The 20,885-nt window shown below is 47.4% G+C and overlaps 2 protein-coding genes across 5 annotated transcripts in view; one reads left to right on the top strand and one right to left on the bottom strand.

Moving 5' to 3' along the window:
• Positions 1 to 15,644, top strand: part of Rbpms (RNA binding protein, mRNA processing factor) — a 152,881-nt gene extending 137,237 nt beyond the window's left edge. The window contains exons 7-9 of one of the 4 annotated variants that reach the window (XR_007833245.1): positions 2,702 to 2,770; positions 8,438 to 8,541; positions 14,025 to 14,069. Coding sequence is in view for 3 of the 4 variants with exons in the window: in XM_051169399.1 (XP_051025356.1) it covers positions 2,702 to 2,770; positions 14,025 to 14,176 (221 nt within the window). In the remaining variant the exon portion in view is untranslated. Of the gene's footprint in view, positions 1 to 2,701; positions 2,771 to 8,437; positions 8,542 to 14,024 lie in introns of all 4 variants that reach the window. The other 3 variants (XM_051169400.1, XM_051169399.1, XM_051169401.1) reach the window with 3 other exon arrangements.
• Positions 15,645 to 19,908: 4,264 nt separating this feature from the next.
• Positions 19,909 to 20,885, bottom strand: part of Gtf2e2 (general transcription factor IIE subunit 2) — a 55,322-nt gene continuing 54,345 nt past the window's right edge. Inside the window, exon 8 of the mRNA XM_051169396.1 lies at positions 19,909 to 20,633. Within this exon, the coding sequence (XP_051025353.1) occupies positions 20,517 to 20,633 (117 nt within the window). The 3' untranslated portion in view covers positions 19,909 to 20,516. The remainder of the gene's footprint in view (positions 20,634 to 20,885) is intronic.

Genomic DNA, 20,885 nt, shown 5'->3' with positions numbered 1-20,885 from the left:
CGTGCACCTGTGCACTTCCATTTTCCTGCACATGCTTCTGCCAACAGTGCAGAAAAGGCCAGGATGACTTCTGTGCGTACAATACATAAGACTTAATTATTCCTGAAGAGCGGAGTTTGAGGACACCTCAGGCAGCCTGTGGTCCTTGTAGTCTGTTAATGAGCAAGTCAAGCAGCCTCCAGGACATGGACCAGAGTGACCTGGGGACAAAAGCTACCTCAGAACAAACAGCCCAAACTGGAGTAAAGGTGAACCCTGTCTCTTTGCCATCCTCTAAACAGCCATGATTAGCACAAAACAGCTCGTTCTCCCTGGCCAGCTGCCCACACCCCGGGCTGTGCCCCTCGGACTCTGTCCCTCTGTGGGTACAAGAACAGAAAGCTGCTCAATTTAGCCTGGCATGTGCTGCCCCCTGCTGGAAGGTGGGCGCCTGAAGCGGCCGAAGTGTAGGAGCCACCCCATCATGGAAAGTGCACTGTGGAGTCCCAGCCATGCATAACAAGGAAAAGCTTGGGAGTCCCATCTTTTCTCCTTCAGCCACTGTGTGATTGTGGGAGGGAGAGGGGAAGAGAGCGTGTGTGTGAGTGAGTGAGCGTGTGTAGTGGGAACAAGGAACCTGGACCATTGGAATAAGGCAGCCGGGCTAGCAGACAGCAGGGAAGCCCCTCTTTCGCAGCCACCTTCACCAGTCCCGGCCCCATGCCATCTACTCTGCGGCTCACTGTCCTCCCTACCAGCCTACCCCCAATGTCCCCCTTGGTGAACACTATCTCATGTTGGACTGAGGGCCCTACATCCCCACCCCACACCCAGGCCGCACAACTGCCACCACTTGCTCCACACTGACCCCAGTGCACATGGCCCGTTTTGGGTTTAGGTTTCCAGCACCCTCTGCCTCAGGGCCCTAGCCCCTAGGCTGCCCTTCCCCAGCTGCCTTGGAAAGGCAGCTCCAACTCTGCTCTCTACTTAGTGAGCAAATGGATTCAGATGAACGAGCCATGAGCCAAGGGTAGGTACTGGTTTCTTTTCTCTTCAGCACTTCCATTTCCCTGCTCCTGGTCTCTAGCCTACCTCACCCCCCTCTTTCCACACTGACCCCTCTTGGGGGGTGTCTTTTCTCCTATAGACACTCAAGCATGGGTCTTTAGTCTGTCTCCAAAGACTTTTTTTTCCCCCGCCCCCAAGGACAACTTTCTGATCCCTCAACCCTTCTTGCTCTTAAGTGGTGGGAAGGATACTGGCTTGTCTTCCAGGACCTTTAGGGGGCTCTGGTGGCTCCCAGCAAACATGATCACCTTCACAGTTTCCGAGCCTTTGGCCAGCTGGTCCCTATTTTCTGGAAATAACATCTGACGGTGTCCCCAGAGGACATGTAATCTACAAGATGGCCCAAGGGATGCCTGCGGTAGATTCTGATGGGACAGAAGCCTATAACTCATACTTAGGGTTTTGTTTTGTTTGGAATCACAAATGTCCCAAGCCAGAGCAGAAATGTCTACCCCAAGTTGGTCTAGTGGGTGGAGTTTCCCAGCGTGGCCTTCCTGTTCTTCACTGACAGGTAGGGGACATGGCTACTCTCGGGACCCTTGAGTTGGAAAGAAACTGCAAGGAGTGTTTGGGGACCGGGGCAAAAGTACAGGACTTAGCTTCTCCCTAGGACCCAACTCCTGGGCTGCCTGGCTTTTAGAGTCAGCTTAGCAGGACCTAGAGAGCCTAGTTCTGCCTTCTGAGCTGGACTCTGGGACAGCTTGTTTTCCACACTTGTGAAAGAAGAAGGGTCAGTTTTCCCATAATCCTTGAGTCCCCAGACTCTTCACAGGTTGTCTACCACCTCAGCCCGAATGGCCCCTGCTTCATCTTTTTTGGTTTTTGTTTTGTTTTGTTTTTTGTTTTTTGTTTTTTTTTTTTTGGGGGGGGGGTTGGTTTTTGGTTTTTGGCAGAGGCAAGCAGATCTTTGTGAGTAGACCAGTCTGGTCTACAAAATGAGTCCAGAACAGCCAAGGCTACACAGAGAAACCCTGTCTGGAAAAGCAAAAAAAAAAAAAAAAAAAAAAAAAAAAAACAACCTTCCCCACAAAACAAAACTATGAAATATACATGCCCTTCTGTTGTTTACGTTTTGCTTAGCATGGGACCCAGAGCATCCTGCTGGGTGGAGAAAGTATCTCTCAGCTTGGTTATGTTAGATTGGCGGCCAGAGGCAGCCTTGCTGTTGGCCTGTGTCTAGCTCTTTGCCACAAGCTATAGGCATCTCTTTGGGCACGGTGCACACAGCCTGGTCTTCCTGATATCCTAGCATTGCCAGGAAGCTGACCCTTTTCCTGAGAGAACCGGCTGAGAAAGTTGAGTTCCAGGCTAGTCTCAGGAGGGGTCATGACCTGCCTCTCTCTTGTCCATATTTTGTTTAGGCAGCTCTCCCAGCTTGGATGTTTCGAAAGGAGTTTGGAAAGGAGAATCCACAGGACCCCACTGGGCCTCTAATGGCTGTTAGCTCTAAAAAAGGAAGGGCAGCTAGCAGAACCTCAGTACCAGCTGAAGTGGGCTGCCCTGTGAGTTTGGCCGGTGTTCTCTCAGGATGCTGCTGTGTGGCTCCTCAGCCCCTGGGCAGGAAATGTCGCACTGGCTGGTGTGAATGGCCCCATCTTGGAGCAGTGAGGCTTTCTGGAGACCCTCATTCTCATAGTTTTTCCTGTCTTTGCAGATGCGCTGGCTCCCTCCCTCCGAGGCTACCTCCCAGGGCTGGAAGTCGCGGCAGTTCTGCTGAGGCGGTGTAAGTACCCTGGGGGATGGCCATGCAGTGCGTCCATCAATGGTGGGTGTCTGTAATCAGCATCTTGCCCATGAGCATCTCTCCTGAGCACTGTTTGATTCTCACTTGGGGACCAGATTCTTGCCCATTCCATAACATGGGTAAGCAGCAGGGCTGGTGTCTATAGAACAGGCACCAGAGCATTTGATAACTGTATTGTGGTTTACTTGCTGTCAGCATTAACCAAAAACCCTTCCCAACATCATCATAAATCATGGATGTACATCAGGATACATCCTACACGCGAATACAGATTTAAAATATCTTTTTATTTCTTAGATTTGTTCTTTACATATATGAATTTTTCCCCACATGTATGCATGTGCACTGTATACATTTAGTGCCTCAAAAGCCCAGAAGAGGATGTTGGATCCCTTGGAACTGGAGAAATTGTTTTTCTAATTATTAAATTTGAATTTTTTCCAAATATACAATATATTCTGATCATGGTTTCCCCTCCCCAACTCCTCCTACCTCCCCTCCCACCAATAGAAAACAAACAAAAACCAAACCAGAATTTAAGAAAGAAAAAGCACAAGAAACACAGACACAGGGCTGGAGAGAAGACTCCGTGGTTAAGAGCACTGGCTGCTCTTTCAGAGGACCCGAGTTCAACTCCCAACACCCACATGGCAGCTCACAACTGTTTGTAATCCAGCTCTGAGTGCTTTGATACTCTCACACAAATACACATGCAGGCAAAACACCAATGCATGTAAAACGCATTTAAAAAGAAAAAGAAACACACACAAACAAAACCTGTAAAAATCGTAGAAACTATAATATATATATAAACAAAACACCATTAATACAAAAACAAAAAACATCAGTGAAACAAAACAAAATGAGACAGCAAATCTACAGAAATGCCATTGAATTTGTTCTGTGTCGGGCCACTACTGGTCATGGAGCCACCCCTTAAGTGTGGGTTAAAAACAATGCCAACATCCTGACTTGGCATCTTTGTGCCAGGTTAGGCCTAACTTTGCTCCTGATAACAGTCAGATTGATTATTTCTTATAAGTTTAGAGTATCTACAAAACCACAAATGCCTTCCGTAGTTTAGTGTCTTGACTGAATTTCTGCTTAAGGATAAGGCACTGGAATTCTGACTAAAGTGAAGTTTTGAGTGTCTGCTTTCCCAGTCAGCTGCTCGCTTAGATTACTCAGCTGTTTATGAACCGGGAAGAGACGTGAGGAGGCGGATGAGCAGGCTTGGGTCCTGTTAGAAGCTAATGCCTTCCTGACAGGGTGTTCGGCCGGCCCATGTGCTAATGCTGACAAGGACAGGTTCTTAGAGCCCTTCTGTTCTGAGAGTAGGCTACACACAACTGCGGCTCGCTTCTCCCACCACTGAGGTGGAGTCTCGGATCTTTGTTAATGGGATCACGTGTTATGGACAAGCCCTAAGGTAGCTTAGGTTCTACTTGGAAGTATTTGTGAGCGCTGATGAAAAAAAGAAGTAGAAATGGTGGGTGATGGGACTAGCCTTGTCTTCCTGGGGAGAAAGGAGAGGCCTGTGGCTTCTTTCCCATCGGCAGCAGCCCCTTTGGCCTGAAGGCTCAGGTCAACGCTGAATATTGACTGCACTAGCTGAGTCCTCACAGTGATGGGAGGCCCATGTTTCCCAGTAGTCTCCTGGCCTGGAGGGGTGGGGCTGGAGGCGGCCACCCAGCAGAAATGCATGTGGAGAGTCAAAGTGGCAAGAGAGCCAAATGCCTTCTGTCAACAGTGGTAGGTGCTCAGCTAGTGGACAAGCTGGTGAGTGGTGACGCCACAAAGCCTAAGGTAGGGCTTTTCTTTCTGTTGTTTCATTTTGGTTACCGCTTATGTAGGCTCAAGGGGGAAAAAATGCGTCTTTAAGCAACTGTGTGGGTTCCAGTTTCAGAGACCCTACTTTGTACTAGCATGCTCATGGTTCACCCCAAATCATTATGTCAGTCAGAGGGCCAGTGACCACAGGGGCTACCAAGGCAAGGCTGGGGACTACTGCCATCAACACAGATTCTAAGCCCCAGGAAGATACAAAGCATATGATGTGCCATCGTTGTAAACAAGTCACTTCTTCTGAGAGGAACATAGGCCACACAGGCCAGAGCTCGGCTGGCGTGTCAGGTCATGGGGTCCTGTGGGGCTGGTCTGGAAGGAATTTGGGGAGCAGTGACCAGTACTGTTGCATGGAGCTAGGCATGTGCAGCCATCATTCCAGAGCCTTCCAGAGTCTTGGATCAGGTCCTTCCTAAAAACCCAGGCTACGTAATCTCAGGGAGTATAAAACAGGGTTGGAAACAGCGTTGTCGATGAGCTAATAGAAACACAGTAGACCGAAGCATGTGTCAGAAAGGCCAGTGCTGGCCAGGGGGCCAACGCCATACACAGAAGTTTCCTTCTCCCAACAGTTGATTTTCCCTGTGAGAAAGATGGTACTAAACAGGTAGTGAGGACAAAAGGATATCAATACCAGGCATCACGCAATCGCTCCCGGTGTCACAAAGTGTCAAATGCTGTCCCCTCCCATCCTGGACAGTTCTTGGCTTGCTCCAGAAGAGGCCCTCCCTCAGGTGTTTGTGTTAGATTTTCTGAGACAAAATCCCATATGTCAGGCTGGTTTTGGACTTCTAATCTTATTGACTCTGGCTCAAGGGTCGCAGTTACAGGTGTGAAGTACCAGACCTCAGGGATCTCTAGTTTATCCACTTTGATTTCTTAGCGCTAACATGAAATATAATTCTCCTGCGGAGCCCTGTGGACACAGTATACACAGAACAACTGTTCAGATTGCCCAGGGCTCAGTGTGCAGAGAAGGACCTGTGGCATTGCTTTCACTGGTGGTGTGAGGATGCCCTTTAGGAGAGTGGCCAGAGGGCTGAGCACACTCATGTCCTCTTGGCGTGTAGTGAGTGGAAGAGTGATGTTTAGTCTGCCTACACATTGTACAGCTCCATCAAGATTTGGTGATGGTCCAGCCATGTAACAGAGAACTGTGATGCTTGAAAGACATCATGTTTTGAAAATTACCACTTTCCCAGCTCCATCAACGAGAGAGTGAGCACGTTTTCTGCTATTCCTTACAAGTAACAGAGTGGTGACTTTCCTTACTGGATATCTAGATATAGCTCAACCGTTCTTTTAAAGACCATGGGAATTGGGGTGGGGTGGGATAATATGCTTAAGAACTTGAGATTCGCTGAGCCTTCAACCGACACCACGATGAAGACACTGTAATCATGTGTTTTTACAGTCTCACCAACTTAGAGGCAACGATGGGGGGAACAAAATGGCTGGAATTTGTCGCAGTTTGTGCCTGTGTCTTGTTTGGGAGGAACAGCCTTAGAAGTCTGTCTTGAGGCTGGGCCTTCATGCAGGACTACAGCTGCCAGGCCGCTAGCAACACCTCTGCTTGTGCTCTCTCTCTCTCCTCTCCTCCCTCCCTCTCCCCCCTCTCCATTTTTCTCCCTCCCTCCCTCTCCCCCCTCCTCTCTCTCCCTCCCCCCTCAAGACACCCAATGTTGCGCTCCATATTGCAGTCTACCCAGAATCCAGGGGACTGACTTGCCCGACCTGTACTTAGCAGGGTCACACTTGAACTCATAGCAGTAAATACTCAATGAACAACTGCAGTGTACTGAGGGGGAGGGTAATGAAGTAATAAAGAGAACATAATAGGTCAAGTGGGGGTGAGAATAGTGGGGAAGGTGAAGCCCGGTTGGAAAAGGAGGTGAGTTACTGGGGGGTTAATGCTCCATGTAGGAGGCGGGGCTGCCTAGCAGTCCAGATCTGTCCCAGCAGACCCTGCTGTACCAGAAATGTCATTAGTCCAATCCTTTTGCCTCTCCCATGGCTAAATAAAAGGAGATGGAGCCAGGCAGTGGTGGTTTCATGTCTTTAAATCCCAGCTCTAGGGAGACAGGCGCAAGCAGATCTCTGAGTTCGAGAACAGCCAGAGAAACTTGGTCTAGAAATAGATGGGCTTGGACATTGGCCAATGGCCTCAAGGAAGCCCATGAAGAAGCAACTGCCAGTTTGTAGGACCCTTCTCTGGGAGGCACCTGTCATCTCAAAGGCAGACAGGGGTCTGGCTCTGACTGTTCTGAGCCTAGGGTCTCTTATTCCAAGATTGCAAAGCTCTGCCCTGGCAAATCCTACAGGCTCCTTCCAGCCAGACCCAGATTCCCTAAACCTTGGGAAGTTGAAAGCCAGCACATCTGCGCCCAGCCATGACCACCAGGCTCATCCCTCCACCCAGGCCCGGTGACAGCCACGTGCACCAAAGCTGCAGCCTGCCTGTCCCTTTAAGTTTGAAGAAGGTGGCTGTATGTGAGACTGTATACTGAGATGGGGACACCTGTAGCAGCCTCCGCCCCACCCTCCAGTGCCTATGCGTATCCTGAGTTCTTGGGTATGCAGAGGGTCGCTGTGCATTTGCCTGTCTCGATGACTGGCTCACTACTACCTGTGAGCCCTGGCGTGCACAGCTTGTTGGTGAAACCCTCATGTTTTAGTGAACCTAGAGCCAGTTAGTTCTCCTGATTAGCCTAAGGCCAGAAGTCATGACCGTGTGACCTCAGCAGTAGACATCCTAAAAATTCAGTGCAGCTTGGCAAACTCAGGAAGCACCCTGGGCCTGCTGTTGCCAGCCAGGCTTGGGAGGGGTATGGGGTACCCTGGTCACTATGGGAGTACGGCAAGGGCGGGAGGGAGATTGGGTCTTTCCTCATATAGCCCAGCTTCTCTTAGGAAACCAGAATCGTATCTACTCCTCTGTAAATGTTTCCCATTTATTCTGATATGACAGACAGAAAGGCAGCCTGTCCTGCAGACTCACACCTAACTCCAGAAAGAGCAGAATTCGCACAAGCTACAGGCTGTCTTCAGCAGAGCATCATACAGGAAGCCCTGCAAGCTAGATACAGCTTTCTATGCGAAAGAAGTCGTCGGGGCAGCAGACAGTACATACAGTAGGGGCTTTGCTGTCGATAGCCATGGAGCTGGGCTTCTTTGTTGGCATGAGGAATTTTGTAAAAACCAGCTGGGCCATTAAAGATGAATCAGCCAGGTCTGTCTCCCTCTGCCTCTCTCCACCTTGAGATTTCACAGCTCTCAGCACCTTGGGCATCACAGACAGGGCCATGGATGTGCTTCCTGCTCATAGCAGACCTTAGTTACTGGGTTTGACGGGGCTCTCCTGAGCTCTACGGCTGCCCAAAGCCGTTAGGGTCTGAGGCAGCCCTGGAACTGGCGGTTGTCCTGAGTCTGTGGGGGGCCTCATATTCATGATTTGGCTGGCAGGCTTTGGGGTGGCACTGGGGTCTAGTATGGTTCAGGGAATCCCACAGCACAGCTGTAGGTGCAGCATCCCTGTAGGCTGGAAAGGCAGCCTTCCATGCTTGGGCTCTCACCTTAGTGACTTCTGTGAGTGTCCTTGCCTCTAGCCCAGCAGCCTGCTCACATTGTTCTAAGTCCCCAAGATCACTTTCCTGTCTGCAAGCAGTCTTGAAATGTTGTGCAGTGGCACGTGCGCTCAGCTCCTTACGCCAACAGAGCAGGCTGCTCATCATAACCCAGGGCATGAGGCCCACAGAAAAGGTTGCCATCGCACACAGTTAACAGATGTCTCTGTCCACCCAGGTCTCGGGTGTGTGATGGCGGCTGCAATCTGTCTTGTGGGTATTAATGCGATCTTCACTGGTGGCGACTGTCATCCAGCTGTTCTGCAAAACTGGAGCTTGCTGGTGAGTGCCAGAGTCTCGTGGCAGCCAGTGTGGGCAGGGTGGGCACCAGTATTTCCTGGAACCACAACCTCTGCATGGGCCCTCCCAGTGACTCCCAGCCAGGGTGATAGATAACAGGAAGTGTTTATTTCTTGGGTTTATTGGTGGGTGCTTTTTGTTTTCAAACAGTGTCTTACTGTGTAGCCCAGGCGAGCCTTAATTTTGATTCTCCCGCCTTGGTGCTGGGAAAAGTACCATGCCTGGCAGTAAGTTTACAGGTCACATGATGGCCTACTCAAGTGATGCTGGCTCTATTCACATGTTTGGTTACCCGAGTAGCACCATGGCCTAAGGGAATTTCCTTTCAGCTCTCAAGCCTTTGTTTGAAATTCAGGGGTTTGTTGGAATTCTGAGATGTAGTGTATAGGTACGCTTCAATTGCATTAATTATAATGGAGCCACTTCTCTACTGGGGGATATTTTTATGAGGGTCTTCTGAAATCAGAGTGAGACTGTGACTAAGCTAATTTGTAGGATTCTACAGGATTCTGTGTTGCTGGGCTTTTCTGGCTGGTAAGTTTTGGTGGTCTGTTTTTTTCTGCCGGTAGTGGCTATTACTGCCTCAGTAGTCAGTTTCAGTTTAGTGTGGTTTGGAAGGCAGAGTCTCCCTATATCCTCAGGCCAGCGTGGAACTTGGGGTCTTCCTCCCACGGCTGAGGTTACAGGTGTCTATCATCTAGCCCGGCCCTCAGTAGGAGTCTTTAAATGAAGTTATAGTGTACATTACCAGAGATGACCTCCTTGCTGCTACCTCATATGGCAGCTTTCAGTGACTTTGCAGAAATTGTCTTCAGGGAGCAGGATGCCAGGGACACTTCATGCCTCGGGCCAAATAAGGAGGCGCATTTCATTCCTTATGAGGGGCCTATAAAAAAAGATGAGTCAGAATGGAGGGCAAGATTGCTGCTGAAGAGAGAGTATCAGGCAGCAAACCAAGGTCATTCCCACATTTGGGGGCCAAAATGATTTTATGCTGAGAGTGACACCCCTTCTGACATGTGCTCCGTTGTGCCTGCTTTGCACGTGGGAAGCGAGCCACTGGCATAATGTATTTTTCCCACAGTAGCATAAAGCTGTCAAGGTATCACATGTGATGCGTCATTAGGGCAGCTGATGGTTTCCCATTAGTTGTATGCCCTTGTAACCCGATCCCTGTAACCCGTTCAAGATATGCTTCATCTTGGTGGGTTGTGTTTGTTTTGAAGGCTTTTCCTTTCTCTGTAGTAATTTAAAGATCAGTTTATAGCCACTCATGCTGTTTTTGTAGAAGTGGGCTTTGTTTTTCCTAGCCCTGGGGGTGGAAGCTGGGTCCTGGTGTATGCTAAGACAGATGCTCTCCCAGAGCTCCTCAGTGCCAGATACTTCAAGACAGGGTTTCTCTGTGTAGCCGACTATCCTGGAACTCTCTGTAGACCAGGCTGGCCTCACACTCAAGAGATCTGCCTGCTTCTGCAGAGATTATTATTTTATCATTTACACAATATTCTGCCTACATGTGTGCCTGCCAACCAGAAGAGGACACCAGATCTCATTATAGATGGTTGTGAGCCACCATATTATTGCTGGGAATTGAACTCAGGGCGTTTGTGGGAATCTTATGCATACATGAGAGAACAAACAGTGCTCTTAACCTCTGAGCCATCTCTCCAGCCCCTGGGGGTAGATAACTTTTTAAATGCAGTAAAGTAACCAAAATATTAGCTGTCCAAGGTCCAGCAGCCCAGGGTCAGAAGTGGGTGATGGTGTCATACCCAATACCAAAAGAACCTAATAATAACAAAGCAGGAGGCTTAGAGGGGCTGAGAACTAGAGGTTCAGGTACCCCCGAAATGCTCAGGAAGGTCAGGTCAGCTCCTGGCTCCTGGTCTGCAGTTTCCACGACCACCATGGGTTACAGGGAACCAGCCTTGCCACACAGAGGTACACCTGGTTTGAGGAGGGATGGAGCCATGAATAAACATGGCCAGGAACAGTACAGGAAGATTGATGTCTGCAGAAGACTTACATATACTGCATGATGTCTTAAATATTTACTTACTATAAATACTAGTACTTGATTAAAATAAGCTGACAGGTTAATTTGTCAAACGTCTCATGTTTACTTGGGAGTCAGGGTAGCAGGGGAATATTCTTTAGACTTGGCAAAATGAATGTCAAAGGTTAAAGTTAAGCTTTGAGGGACGTCACTAGCAGATGGGTGGTGAAAGCAGAGCTGCTTGTCAGGTTTACCCAGAGCCATGCTACCAGATGTTTCCCCGGGTCCTTGAGACGTCACTTACATGTTGCTCAGGACCGGCCCTCTTTTCCCAAAAGGCGCTGTGAAAAGAATCTGCCCCAGCTACCCAAGCAAGCCCACTGTCCCTCTGTGGTGCTTTGTGTTCCCGGATGTCTTTGGATTCTGTTTAAAGGTCCTTGTTAACACATTCCAAGGTTTGAACTCCATTCCTAGCTAAACCTCTTCCTTGTTTACAGGGACTGAAATAGCTACATTCTGACCTTGTGTTCAGTCTGGGACATAGATGGCAGTGTGGATACATTCTTTTCCCATGTGAGAATTACAGCTCCATGGTAGGTTCTGGAAAGCTCAGGGAACTACAGGTTCTGCACTTTTCCTTTCCCAACTTCAAATGCTCCTGTTTAGAAGTACAGGAAAAGTGAGAGGAGAGCGTTACAAAGCCAGAATTAGAGGCATAGCCACCCTACCTTAAAAGGATCAGCTTCCTGTAGAAGGGTTGTTTAGAGCCCAGACTGGACCTCCATGTGCAGTCCCCTACCTGGCAGACTACAACATTGATTTTAGGGGCCCAAGTGTCTGAAGGAACCTTTTTCTGTACTCTCCATCTGGGGTCGAGGAGCATGTTAGGGAAGAAAATAACATCCAAGGAAAATCCCACCTGGAAGTTCTGTAGAGGCTTCTCTCATTACAAAGCCCTTCTAGAGTGAGGGGCCCAGGAAAGGTCAGTTTTCAAAGACAGAGTTTATAAATGCAAAAGGGGGGTGGGGCGCCTCAGACAGTCTTGATTTTGTGCCAACAGCGGTTCTGAACCTGTGGGTCTTCACCCCTTTGGGGGTCAAACAACCCTTTCACAGGGGTCACATATCAAATATTTACATTAAGATTCATAACAGGAGCAAAATTATGCCAGGTGTGGTGGCACATGCCTTTAGTCCCAGCATTCTGGGAGGCAGAAGCAAGCGGGTCTCTGAGTTCCAGGCCAAAGCCATTTCCAGGACAGCTAAGGCTACACAAAGAAACCTTGTTTGGGGAAAAAAAGAAAAAAGAAAAGAAAAGAAAAAAAAAAAGGAAAATTAGTTATGTAGTAGCAACACAATAATTTTTGGGGGGTCACCACAACATTATGAAGTGTATTAAAGGGTCACAGCGTGAGGAAGGCTGAGAGCCGCTGCTCTGAGGATCTAAGGATCGGCAGAAGTGTGAAAGACACATGAGGCGGGAGGAGCCTCTGAGATGGCTGAAGACTGGAAGGTAGAGGTGCATGGGAAGATGATGCTGGGAACAGAGCTACCCAAGGCCTTGGTGCAGGGGCAGATAATGATGTTGATCTACAGAGCAGGAAGTAGGCTCAGTGCACAAAGGTGATTGTAGACTAATGTTCAACAGCTCAACCTAACTGTACCCCCACTCCGAGGCACTGCCATAGCGGCAGGCTGGTTCCCTCTCTCAAGGTCTCTGAAATGGCATCACACAAAGTCATCGTCACTCTTGCTTGCTATGTTCCTAGGATGGCCCTCGCTGAGCCAGGAGGATCTGCACAGACCTGTTGTGTTCCCAGAGCCCCTGCAGCACACAGCGTGGGTCAGGGTGAGGAGGAGGGAAACCTTGTAGATGGCAGGAACATGTTGTCGCTTCTGAGAACCAGCCGTCTGCGGGAACAAAGCAGGAGTGCTCAGAGAACAAGAGCTTCAGCAGAAGCCCCTTTGGCAGATCAGTGATACGAGGAAGCGAGTCAGGAGCTCTGGGCCTTACTAAGTAATCTCCATTACTGTCACCTCAAAGGCGATGCCACCTTCCACCCCAGAGTCCCACCTCTTCCACCCAACCAGGAAAGTGCCACCTGATGCACACCTAGGTTGTGGGAACTCTAGGCCCCGCCCACTCCCAGGGAGAAGTGGGTTTTTTTTGTTTGTTTTGTTTTGTTTTGTTTTGGAGACAGGATCTCTCTGTGTAGCCTTGGCCATCCTGGACTCACTTTGTAGACCAGGCTGGCCTCAAACTCACAGCGATCCTCCTGCCTCTGCCTCCCGAGTGCTGGGATTAAAGGCGTGCGCCACCACGCCCGGCTGGGAGAAGCGGTTTTGGTGACTGATTTGAACCTGTAGCTCTGACTAGCCAAGGACTCATGTGTAGACTAGGCTGATCCCCATGCCTCCGGGATGGACACTCACTTGATTCTCCTCACGTGAGCATTGCGGGGTATGTGGCCCCCACTGGTAGAACACCAGGAGGTGGGGGAAGCAGAAAGTGAGAATTTCCTCAGAGAGTTTGAGTTGTTTATCCCTGCCAGATAAACGCTTCTGCCTGGGAATGCTGCTGCCAGAGGGCAGGGAGAAGGAAGTACAGCGCTCTACAGGAAGCAGCTGTTCATGTGCTGGGATTCCATTGGCACCAACTGGGAGACACAGAAAAGCAGAGTCACAGCACAGCACAGCATGCATGACGACAGTTCCTGCTCTGAGCTGTGCATGCCACTTTCTCCCTAGTGCTTTCCCGAGCTCCACAGGCACATGCCGATTGCTGTGTTTTGGGCCTTGAAACCTGTAGACCATTAGCCTCACCACATTCACATTTCCCTGCACAGAATGTGTTCTAGTCTACTGGTATGCATACCTTTTCTGCATTTCACAACACAGTCTAACCTGTCAGTAAGATGGCATGAAAATACGGAATACAAAATGAATGACGAATAAAAATGGGCTTACAGAGTATCCCAAACAGCACAGAGAGCTGTGGATATAGCACAATCCAAAACAGGCTACACAGCAAACTCCTCTCAAAGGGGGTAAAATAAAATAAAATAAATCCAAGACCAGCTTCAGATTCTGCCACAAAGTAAAGTATATAAGTATTTGTTGAGATTTCAAGGCAGAGGGGTTTTTGTTTTACATTATTTCAGTAGTGTGGAGATAGGTAGGTGAGAGGACAACTGGCAGGAATCTGTTCTCACTCTGCCACTTAAGTCTGCAGGGTTGAACTCAGGTCATTGATAGGTACTATGCTTACCCACTGAGCCATCTAGCTGGGCCCCCTGCTTGCCCTGGCTGGCCTGTAAGCCCAGCGGATGCTCCTGCCTTAGCCTCCAGTGCTGATTACACTCAGCTTGAAGTCTTCATCCGTACCCACGAGTCTACTGGGACTTCTTGGCGCTTGGCGCTGCATGGAATTCTCAATGCTGCTCTCCCAACACATTCTCTTTTTGTTTCAGGCTCGAAAATACCTTGCCCAGTTTTGATCCCTCCAAGACTTCGCCACAGCCTCTATCACACATCTGTTTTCCTCAAAGAAAAAAAAATATATAATAAAATGTGTTTTACTCTTTTACACTGTATAATTTTAAGAAATATGTGTTATTTGTGAATGCATGGTCTGACATTTCTGTACAGTTTGAAGACATATTCAGAGAAAACAAAGACAGCAGCAGTAAAAGTAAAAGCCAAGATGGTTTAGTATTTTTATAACAGACATTTTAAGTATGGCAAGATGGATTCCTACACTAGGTTAGATCATGACTTTTGAGCTTGGTTTTTGAATGCTTTTAATGGTGTGTATCTTGTTTTTCTTCTGAAATAAGCTGCATGTTTGAGGCATGTCTCTAAATAGCATCCAGGTTTCCACGATTATGTTGTGAGTGTGTGGACTCCATCTGCCTGGCCCAGTCAGGGCACATTAGTTAACATGGTGTAGACGTTAGCTTCTGCAGTATTAGCTCTGCAATCCTGGCTCCCTGGGATTTCCCTGCAAGACAATCAGTGCCCCCAGAGCATCTGCCATTGTAGTATATACACAGCTGAGCAAAGACTACTTAGAGAATGTCTCCTGAGCACAGCGTGCCATCCGAAAATCACGGCAGCACTGGCTGTGACGATACTAACTGTGCCAAGTGACGTTTTGCCGTTTTATACTTCTATTTATTCTTACCGTTTCTGATAGCACCTTCCATAAACTGTTCCCACTTCCCCAGTGGAACAATAAGGTCCACCTCACTAAGTGGAGGGGCCATGATTTGGAGGCCTACAAGGCTTCAGTAGGAACAGGCTTTGCCCACCCAGCCTGCTTGGCTGCAATGGGCATCATATCTCTCAAGAGATTCAGCAAAGCATAGGTCTAGCTGAGCTGCTGCTCTAAAGTCTGCCAGCCCTGTCGGATGCACCGTCCATCACATTCTCTGGAACAGTGTGTGCTCATCTTGAGACTACCTACTACATTGCACAGGGTTGGACATGTAACTGTGGCCATTTGCAACGAGTACTGTTACCCTTGCTTCAAGACTTCTTCAAAGCCCAAAGTCAGTCTTGTGTTGTATGCAGACACTTTTCCAGAGGCTGTGGCTGCACAGCTTATCCCGCTCCGCAGACAAGAGCCATGTGTAACACTATATTGACCTCAGAATTTCCAGCTGCTGATGCAGCTAGATGTAATCACAATCTTTGTATCCTTGTTATTGATTGATCTGCTTGTGTTGTGTTAAAAACGTCATGTTTTAATGATTATATCAATGGTTGTTTCATCATTTTTCATTAGAAATAAAAATGTCAAGTTTTTAAAGGTTATTGCAATAAAAAAAGAAACACCAAGGCCTAGAGTAAAGGCCTTTTCACTATAAACTAGAGGAAAGGGGCCAGGCAGCAGCTGGGGACTTAAGACATCCACGTTGGTGCTCAGGAACTGCTCCTGCCCTCAGTGCCATCTGGCTGTGAGACTCCTCTACTTTAAACAAAGAGAGAGCTACTTCACCATCGATTGTGCTTTTATAAATTGTGTAAAGGTACTTTTCTATTGTTGTTTTTAAAAAAAAATAATAAAGTTTATTCCGGCTATTACACAATTGTCTGTCAAACTTATTCACAACATCAATCGGACATGTCATACAATGCAGAGATTTCCATTTCCAGACTGTGGCAGAACTAGGCAAGATTCAGAAACAGTGGTGGAAGTCAGAGAGTAACTACAACCCACCAAGCACTACCGAAGGATTTCACACACCTAAGCTACCTTTTACCCACTTCAGTTTGTAGGTGAGGGCGGCTGGTACCAAGTTTGAGCTCAAAATTAATATTCTGCCAGGCATAGTGGCATGCCCCTTAAATCTCAAGCCTGGTTTACCTTGTGAGTTCTAGGACAGCCAGAGATAAACAGTGAGACCCTGTTGGGGTGGGGGTGTTATTCTGTGGGGGATAGATGGCTCAGAAGTTAGGAGAGAGCCAAGTGTGGTGGCGCACGCCTTTAATCCCAGCAGAGGCTGGCAAATCTCTGAGTTCGAGGCCAGGCTGGTCTACAAAATGAGTCCAGGACAGCCAGGCTACACAGAGAAACCCTGTCTCAAAAAACCAAAAGAAGTTAGGAGAACTTCCTGCTCTTGCAGGTTCCCAGCACCTACATCTAGTGACTCCGAGCCATAACTTGAGGTCCATGAGGTGTAATAGCCTCTCTGGCGGCCATAGTGTATGTATATATACAACACATAAAATCAAAGTTTTTTTTTTTTTTTTTTTTTTGGTTTTTTGAGACAGGGTTTCTCTGTGTAGTCTTGGCTGTCCTGGACTCGCTTTGTAGACCAGGCTGGCCTCGAACTCACAGCGATCCGCCTGCCTCTGCCTCCCGAGTGCTGGGATTAAAGGCGTGCGCCACCACGCCCGGCTCAAAGTTTTTTTTTAAAGATTCAAAATATAGAAAAATATGGCTGCTGGTTTAGCCAAAATGATGGTATTCTATATACTCACAATTCCCCTCCCACCCCCAGGTCTTACATCCTCCTGGCCTCACCTTCCCAGTGCTAGGATCACAGGACTGGCACAGAGTTTTATGAACCTGCTAGGCAAGAACTTTACCAGATGACCTCATTTCCAGCCCCACTCTCACCTCTTAACTGATCAATAGTCGATGGTATTTTCAGTTTGTGACATTTCCCAGAAACTAGCCATAGTCAACTGCTTTCCTGATCATTTGGCATTCATGAAGACCAGTGTAGCTTCCATAGCCACCCTCCAGCTCTCAGAAGCACTGCCTAAGATTGTCCTGTGGAACAAACTGACCATATGGCTTTGCCTTCAGCCTAGCTGTGAGGTTCCAACTCTAAGGCACCAGAGACTACCACAGCTGGCGCTAATGGAGTGTCACTACCTCAAGCTACTGCCACCCTAACCAGTCACTTCTGTATGCATTTTCCACAAGAGGCCATGGGGATGTGTTAAGGTGTCCCACTCCAGGGCAAGCCCCCATACATGCCCACTGACCAAGCAGTTCACACCCACTTTAGGAACTTCCACTAGAAACATCTTCTGTCACTCTACTAGAAGAATGAATGCAGGGTCTTCGGGAATCAGTAACTTGGAGTTAAGAAATGGCACAATGGTTTGTTTGCTTACTCTTGCTCCCTTGTAAAAAGGTCTCACTTATATAGGCTTAGAAAGAATGGTAACTGAGCCAAATGAAGTCTCCCCAGGAACACAAGACTAACTATAAAACTAGCAACTAGAAATAAGTATCACCCCCAACTAAATTACAACTTAAAGTGAGTATTGAAAGCCTTAAGTTTCCAAATAAGAACACTTCTAGTTAATCACATCTGATTCACTGGACCCAATGTTTGCAAGTCTGCCCATATTTCATGAACTCTAACTAGTACTGCCCCATTCCAACATATGGCATCCTTAGTTATGTGGCCCGATGAACATCCTTAAGAATTAAGAAGACAGTGCTTTCTTCCTCTTTAACTTTTAAACCAGGGTTATGGTCTTTATGACAAAAAAAAAAAAAAAAAAAAAAAAAAAACCCACGATGTTCTTGGAAGGTTAGAGAATGTTAGTAACTAGTGACATGTTCTCTGAAGTGCTGGTCCTCAAAAACATTTAAACCTTTTAATGACTTGAGCTAAGCATAACAGCAATACACATAAAATTGGGGGGGGGGCCTTAAAAACCCAGCAGCAAAGCCTTTGAATTAAAGCCCACCCGAGAAGCCTGTCTCTACTGTTTGTATGCATTCCTCACTGAGAAACAAGGGATATGATGCAGGTTAGAAGCTGGGTACAGTGGCACAAAACTGCAACCCCAGCACTCATGGAGGCAGGAGGTAGAAAATTCAGCACCAATCAAGTACAAAGTGCCCTTTCCCATCCCTAGCCCCAGTGATAAACATGATTGGGTCAAATGCTTAAATTTCACCTAAGTTGTTTTTCTTTTCTTTCTTTTTTTATTTTTAACAAAAACAGGCCTAAATGCAATTAGAAATAATGTTCAAATTAAAATATTTACTTGGACAAAGGAGCAGTGCCTTACAATAGTAAAGTGTAAAGGTAAACCTGTTTATGAATTTCTAGAACTAGACAGTAAATTCAGGCTGGTTGTTTTGGTTCTAGGAATTGAACCCAGAGTCGTGTGCATGCTGTGTTCTGGTCAGGTGAAAAGTCGCTGGCCTTTCACCAGTCTTTAAAGCATAGGAAGGTGTTAACCACTTTGCAAGCCAGTGGGGCTGCGAAGAGGAAGGCATTTGCCCCCATTCAAGTCTTAACCATGCCAGATCCCACTCAGCTTCCAAGAGAAGACATGTCTAAATTATTATGGTCAAGGACCAGCTCACATACTTATTTCTGGTGGAGAAACATCTAGTGTGCTTCCACTCTAGAACCAGGAGAGGGGAGATGGCAGTGTCCTATTCTGTTTTCCAAAGCACGTTCACCCTAGATTCACCAGACAGTCTCAGAGGGTCTCCAAGTCCCCACTGATCCTCCCTTTTGTGAACACCTACTGATCTCTCAGGCCAGACTCAATGGGAAACAATGAACTGTCCTATACGCAGCTCCAAAGATAGCAGCAAGATAGACAAAAGGTCATCACTGGTCCCCAGGCACAGCACTAGCCTCAGCTAACAACCATTAGTGAAACTTGAGAAGTTTCCCAACCTTCCCAAAAATGAATCATTTCAAAGTAAAAGCAGTAACTAGAAAGAAAGGAGGATACTAAGTTTCATCTCCTATGCCTTGGCTAACTGCCTTTACAAGAATTGGGAAATTCATGAATCCAAATGTCTCTGTCCCACATGAGCGCCTGCCTCCAGAACATGCTTCTGCTCCAGTGATTTCAAACAAAGGCTGTACACCCGCAGGCTCCGCAGAAGTACAAGGGTTGGAGGTTCCTACATTTCCCCACCTCATCAACAAGTATCGAGGGTTTCCCCATCCCCTGGGTCCAGCCGTCATCTGACCACATTTACAGGCTGTGACAGCAGCAGCCAAATGTTCACTTTTTATACTTTATCTAAGTTCAACTGTGTTTCTCTTAGCTAGTCCTAAAAGCCTCTTGTGATTGTGATGAATTATAGATGGGATGCACTCAGCCTTTTAACTCTCCCAGCCGTGCCCATTCCCACTTCTTCTAAATGGCAACAGATCTGGCAGAAATGGGCAGAGGTGAGACCAAGACTCCAACTTGGAATTTTTGGAGGAATGTCTTTAGTCACCCAGAATCCTTTCCTTTTTCTTATAGCCACTGGACACAAGCGGACTCTCAAGTTTCCCACAGAGACCACGTTCTCCCCACACATCACCCAGTGACACAGTCCCTGTACTTCAGCCGACGGACTATTCACACAGGCCAAGAGGACCAATGCTTGCAAGACAGTGCAAGTGAATGAAACAAAATTAGAGAATTTATGAATTTGGCAACTAACAAGACACTTCACTTTTCTAGATTTTAGGAGGTAAAAAACTAAAATCAATTATCAGGCCAGACCCTGAGAAAACCAATGAGAGCAGACTTAGCTAGAGGTCACTAGGACACAGACCTGGTGATAAAGCATGTATCTGAGCACCTACCTGTCTGGGAGGCCTCAAGCCTGCCTCCTTACAAAGCCAGATGAAGCGCACGAGTTAGACATGTACTTCCAGACCTTGCCTATAAGCATGGGGAACATGGTTTACAAATGAGGCCACCTGCTGGGAGATAAATGAGTTCTAGATCTGAGGGGAAAGCTAACTTGATGCCATAAGCAAAATCTTCAGACACAAAGCAAGACAGTAAATTTCTCAGTCTAAAATGATGTGGGAATCACAGTGTGGCTACTAAATGACAAGTCAGCCTTTTAAAAGAGAACATTAACAATCACATTTAGTGTAATTTTATTGCTTAGCTTATTAACCAGAGACATACCCTGTGTTCCAAAGATGAAGTTCACGCAAGTGCCAACAGCATTGACTCCAACCTTGGTCACATTCCAAACACACACCCTGGTAAGTCAGGGGCTGCAGCAGCTCCCTGCCATTTTCAAGACTTAAAAGAGACAAAGTCAATTTCCTAACTTCTTAAAGGTCCTCCTACAAATGATTTTATTATAAGTATTTTCTCTTGGAATAAACAAATACTGCATCCAGCACTATCCGCCAGCTTGTTCTAAAACAATAGAGAAAACATGAAATCAAGAACCATTTAGAAATCAGTATAAATAGCAAAGACACCAGAGTGTCAAGCTAAGTGTCTTTCTAATAAAACAAAGAAACCCAGAAAGTTAAACAGGAACACCCATCCCCACTACCCTGCTGGATGAAAACAATGAGTTTGGTAATCCGCTCCTGTTCTGTAAACTGAACTGCTCCTCTTGTCAGTCCCGAGGAGCAGGCAGGAAGGCAGAAAGTCTTCAGATCCCAAGCATCAGGGAAGATCTTGACTGTGTCTGCAACGCTGTTTGAGGATAAGAATATTCCCTATTTGCCAGGGGTAATGTCCGAGTAATCCTTCAGCACTCCAGCCAAATGTTCATTGTGAGTCTTAAACCGCCGCTTTTTCTGTGAAGCAGGCTTTTTTCTTCTCTGAATAGAGGCCTGCAGGACAAGGTAAAGACAGTTAGACATGACAGTGACCCAGGGGACAGATGGTTAGGATTTCTCAAGAGCCCAGAGACCAGCAGCAAAGATACATGCAGTGTTTGAGCCTTTTTCTGGTTCCTGCTTGGAGGTTCGGCCTCAAACTCCATTGATAGCACATACCCAGCCTCCAACTAGCCCTGCTACCTTCTGATACCACAAGGCATAAACCTCCATCAGAAACAAGCAGGCAGGCACAAAAGCTTAACA

Source organism: Acomys russatus, chromosome 27, assembly GCF_903995435.1.
Source record: "Acomys russatus chromosome 27, mAcoRus1.1, whole genome shotgun sequence".
In the NCBI taxonomy this organism is placed as follows: domain Eukaryota; kingdom Metazoa; phylum Chordata; class Mammalia; order Rodentia; family Muridae; genus Acomys; species Acomys russatus.
The sequence above is the reverse complement of the archived record's forward strand: the minus strand, read 5'-3'. Positions and strand labels throughout refer to the sequence as shown.